The sequence below is a fragment of the Poecile atricapillus genome, chromosome 1 (assembly GCF_030490865.1).
Source record: "Poecile atricapillus isolate bPoeAtr1 chromosome 1, bPoeAtr1.hap1, whole genome shotgun sequence".
NCBI classification, from domain to species: Eukaryota; Metazoa; Chordata; class Aves; order Passeriformes; family Paridae; genus Poecile; species Poecile atricapillus.
This window is the reverse complement of record NC_081249.1, coordinates 180,947,338-180,952,434: the sequence shown is the minus strand read 5'-3', so window position 1 is coordinate 180,952,434 and position 5,097 is coordinate 180,947,338. Positions and strand designations below refer to the sequence as shown.

Sequence of the window (5,097 nt, the reverse complement as noted above, 5' to 3'; positions counted from 1 at the left end):
GAATGTGGCCAAGGTTGGCTTTCCCCTCTGTGCTCTCAGTGTTTGTGCCTCTCTGCACTGGGGAGAAGCAACAGGAGAGGTGTCCAGGGTGGACGCTGAGGGCAGTGCCAGCCCAGATCCCAGCAGTGTCCCCAGGTGTGTCCCCAGGTGTGTCCCCAGCAGTGTCCCCAGGTGTGTCCCCAGGTGTGTCCCCAGGTGTGTCCCCAGCAGTGTCCCCAGGTATGTCCCCAGGTGTGTCCCCAGGTGTGTCCCCAGCAGTGTCCCCAGCAGTGTCCCCAGCAGTGTCCCCAGGTGTGTCCCCAGGTGTGTCCCCAGGTGTGTCCCCAGCAGTGTCCCCAGGTGTGTCCCCAGGTGTGTCCCCAGCAGTGTCCCCAGCAGTGTCCCCAGCAGTGTCCCCAGCAGTGTCCCCAGGTGTGTCCCCAGCAGTGTCCCCAGCAGTGTCCCCAGGTGTGTCCCCAGGTGTGTCACCAGCAGTGTCCCCAGCCGTGTGCCCAGCAGTGTCCCCAGGTGTGTCCCCAGGTGTGTCCCCAGGTGTGTCCCCAGGTGTGTCCCCAGCAGTGTCCCCAGGTGTGTCCCCAGCAGTGTCCCCAGCAGTGTCCCCTGCCCAGCCCGGGAGATGTCCCCACATTTCCTGAGCCTGTGGCACTCCCTGTTCTCTGCCCCGAGGCTGCTCCCCGAGTGGAATTTGGGCACCCCGGGTATTGTCCAGCTCTCTTTGGGGTTTCTGTTCTTTCCCAGGACAGCTGCCCAGGGACGGCCCCAGCGCCTGCAGGGGCTCCTTTCCACCCTGATTCCTGAGGTTTGGCCGGGGCTGGATGGGGAATGTGCTTTTCTGGAGCTGGATGGGGAATGTGCTTTGCTGGGGCTGGATGGGGAATGTGCTTTTCTGGGGCTGGATGGGGAATGTGCTTTTCTGGGGCTGGATGGGGAATGTGCTTTGCTGGGGCTGGATGGGGAATGTGCTTTGCTGGAGCTGGATGAGGAATGTGCTCTGCTGGAGCTGGATGAGGAATGTGCTCTGCTGGAGCTGGATGAGGAATGTGCTTTGCTGGGGCTGGATGGGGAATGTGCTTTGATGGGGTTGGATGGGGAATGTGCTTTGCTGGAGCTGGATGGGGAATGTGCTTTGCTGGGGCTGGATGGGGAATGTGCTTTGCTGGGGCTGGATGGGGAGTGTGCTCTGCTGGAGCCGGATGGGGAATGTGCTTTGCTGGAGCTGGAATGATCTGTGCTGCAGGGAGCGAGGGCACCAGGCTTCACCCACAGCACACCACGCAGGGAGGCTCCTGCCAAATGGCAATGACACGAGGGGATTTCACATCTCTCCTCCTCTTATTTTCTGATCTGTTCTCATTGAGGAAAATAAAGAAGAAGGAAATAATGAAGAAGAAGAAGTTGAGTTTGCGCCGAGCTGTGTCTCGCTCTGCAGGAGGGAGCGGGCACGGTCAGGGAGCGGAGCTGGGATTGCAGCAGCCCCCGAGGATGAGGAGGCTGCTCCCACCCCGACCTTCCCTGGGGCAGCCCTGCCTCAGCCACAGCCCCGTCCGGAGCTTGGGACGCTTCGTTCCGGCAGGGAAAGGCGCAAGGATGGATTGAGAATTCCTGTTCCAAATGAAGAGCGCGGCTGTGCGGGCGCGGCTGCTGGAACAGAACAAACTGCGGTGGAAATGGAGAAATGCCCCTGGCGGGGCGGCACAGGACCGGCTTTTCTCCAGGCTTTTCTCCAGGTTTTTCTCCAGGTTTTTCTCAGGATGACACGCTGGATGCCAGCACAGCCGGTCACACAGCGGGATCCAGGACAAGTGCTGGGATTCCATCTCCTGCCCGAGCCAGCCGCTCCTGCCTGCGGGCTCCGGCACAGCTCCCAGCTCAGCTCCCAGCCCGAACACAGCTCTGGCTGCTCCGGGGGTTGCTGTTTCTCTTCTCCCTTTCCCCATAAACATCTTGGAGGAGTGGGCAGGAGGAAAAGCTTCGCCGTGAGGCAGAGGCGCGGTGAGCACAGGGATGGAGAAGCGCTGCTGGAGGAACCGGGGGCGGTGCCAGACCAAACCCAGCTCGGGCACTTTGGGGCTCTCTGGAGAGCTCCTGCCGAGCTCCGAGCTCCGTGTTCCCCCGGAGTGCCCCGTGTCCCCCTGGAGTGTCCCCTCGGAGTGCCTCGTGTCCCCCCGGAGTGTCTCCTCGGAGTGTCCCGTGTCCCCCAGGAGTGTCCCGTGTCCCCCGGGAGTGTCCTCCCGGAGTGCCCTGTGTCCCCCCGGAGTGTCCCCTCGGAGTGTCCCGTGTCCCCCCCGGAGTGCCCCGTCTATCCCCGGAGTGTCTCCCCGGAGTGTCCCGTGTCCCCCAGGAGTGCCCCGTGTCCCCCCGGAGTGTCCCCCCGGAGTGTCCCGTGTCCCCCCGGAGTGTCCCGTGTCCCCCCGGAGTGCCCCGTGTCCCCCCGGAGTGTCCCCCCGGAGTGTCCCGTGTCCCCCCGGAGTGTCCCCCCGGAGTGTCCCGTGTCCCCCCGGAGTGCCCCGGGAGCCGGGAGGAGCCGTCCCTGTGCCGGGACCCTGCCGGGGAAAGGCCGGGACAGGACACGACCCCTCTCCGGCCGGAGCTCCTCCCGATCCTCCCGCACAAGGGTCCGGCTCAGGTTCATTGTGAGCTTTCCCAGCCTGTTCCGATCTCTGGGCCGGTGCAGGGCCGGGGAGCGGGGAGGGCAGGGGGAGCGAGCCGGGACCCCCGAGCCGGGACCCCCGAGCCTCATCCCCCCCGACCCCCGACCCCAGAGCCTCATCCCCCCCCGAGCCTCAGCCCCCCCCAGCCTCAGCCCCCCCGATCCCCCAGCCTCATCCCCCCCCAGCCTCATCCCCCCCCAGCCTCAGCCCCCGCAGCTCCGCCTCCACCCCAGCCCGTGGCTCCACACAGCGCTGCAACCACCGAGAAACTTCCTTGGTATTCCCACCTGTTAACGGGATTTTTGTTCCTTCTCCTGAAGCACATTTCCTGTTCCTGTCCTTATCTGCTCTGCCGCATTTTTCTTCCGTGGTTTGCATTTACAAGTTCGTGCTCCTCCTGAGGGCCTGTGGAGCTTCCCAAGGGCCGTGACAGGGGGTCACCTTCTAGAGAAAATAATTATAATCAAATAAAGAGAAATAGCTATTATATAAACAGCTGATACAAAAGCAGAACCTTTCCATGGAAAGGCTAAATGACAGGCTTAATGATGAATGAGACAGACTAATTAGAGGTTTCATAACTCATTAGCATCAAAATGCAGGAATGTTTTTAAGGCAGACGAGTTGGTCAGTGCAGCAGTTGCAGGTGCCAGCAGCTCACCCAGCAGAGGCACAGGGAATCCAGGCTTTGGGCTGCTCCTGTCCTGCCAGCACAGGATGGAGACTGAAGGGAAAGCTGCCCTTGCTGTCCCTGCTCTTTGTGTGTGTGTGCCTGGATATGGCTTCACACTTCCTAGAAAAGGGGCTAAATTCTGCTGCCAAATTCATGAACACTCATGAGGGGCATGAGGGGTGCTGTAACTGCCCCTGTGAATGAGACAGGTAAAAACCTTCCAAAATTCCTGTGCTTGGTGACTTCCTGGAGCAAACACGGACAGGGTTTCTTCATATAATGCATAGGAAAAAAAAAATACTTCTTTTGCTATATTTTAATAGATAAAATGAGAGAAATACTAAACTCATCAAGCTGGGATGAGTCCAATTATGTGTATTTGTTCCTTGGGGCTGAAAGAGTAGGACTGTGTAACTCAGGTGTTTTATCATGTCTGCCTGCCTACCTTCCTTCCCACCCACCTTCCTGTCTGTCTATTCCTTTATCTCTCTATTCATTTATCCATATATCCATTTACCTATGTATTCCTCTGTCTGTCTGTCTATCTATCTGTCCATTATCTATCTATCTATCTATCTATCTATCTATCTATCTATCTATCTATCTGTCTATCTATCTATCTATCTATCTATCTATCTATCTATCTATCTATCTATCTATCTATTATCTATCTATGTATCCATTATCTATCTATCTATCTATCTATCTATCTATCTATCTATCTATCTATCCATCTATCTATCCTTTATCAATTCCTTTATCTATCAATTCCTTTATCTATCTATGTATCCACCCATCTGTTCCTTTGCCCATCTGTTCATTTCTCTGTCTGCCCCTGGCCTCAGCTCTGGACTCACATCTCTGCCCATTTTGTGTGCAGGACACCCCCCAAGAGCCTGATCCTGTGCCCCCCGTGGCTCCCCTGGCTCCCGTGGCTCCCGTGGCTCCCGTGTCCCCCGTGGCTCCCGTGCCCCTCGTGGCTCCCCTGGCTCCCCCGGCTCCCGTGCCCCCCGTGGCCCCCGTGCCTCCCCTGGCTCCCGTGTCCCCCGTGGCTCCCGTGGCTCCCATGGCTCCCGTGCCCCCCGTGGCTCCCATGGCTCCCGTGCCCTCCGTGGCTCCCGTGGCTCCCATGGCTCCCGTGCCCCTCGTGGCTCCCGTGGCTCCCCTGGCTCCCGTGGCTCCCGTGCCCCCCGTGGCTCCCGTGCCCCCCGTGGCCCCCGTGCCTCCCGTGCCTCCCCTGGCTCCCCTGGCTCCCGTGCCCCCCATGGCTCCCGTGCCCCCCATGGCTCCCGTGCCCCCCGTGGCTCCCGTGCCCCCCGTGGCTCCTGTGGCTCCCTTGTCCCCATGGCTCCCGTGCCCCCCGTGCCTCCCCTGGCTCCCGTGCCCCCCGTGGCTCCCGTGTCCCCCGTGGCTCCTGTGGCTCCCGTGTCCCCATGGCTCCCGTGCCCCCCGTGTCCCCCGTGTCCCCCGTGGCTCCCGTGGCTCCCGTGCCCCCCCTGGCTCCCGTGCCCCCCATGGCTCCAAGGGAAGCAGTAAATCTGAAGCCGTAAATCCCCTCCCTGTGGCCGAAGCCGTTCCCTGGGCAGAGCTGGGCTCATCCCGGTCCGTTCCAGGTGCTGGCAGAGCCTGCGGGAGGCAGCCCAGGGGAGAGCCCAGGGGAGCCCAGCCGGGCACAGCCTCGGGAGCAGCGCTCCGGATTCTGCAGCCTTCCACCGAGCACATGGAAATCTGCTGCATAATGAGGAGCTAAACTCGGAGATTTGCCTGGCTGAG

At 60.6% G+C, this 5,097-nt stretch overlaps 1 protein-coding gene across 1 annotated transcript; it reads left to right on the top strand.

Annotated features, from left to right (window-relative positions):
• Positions 1-3,496: 3,496 nt before the first annotated feature.
• Positions 3,497-4,860, top strand: LOC131587732 (uncharacterized). Its single transcript, XM_058855981.1, is given in 3 exon segments — positions 3,497-3,533; positions 4,170-4,663; positions 4,666-4,860. Coding segments are annotated over 3 exon segments (726 nt in total).
• The last annotated feature ends 237 nt before the right edge of the window (positions 4,861-5,097 follow it).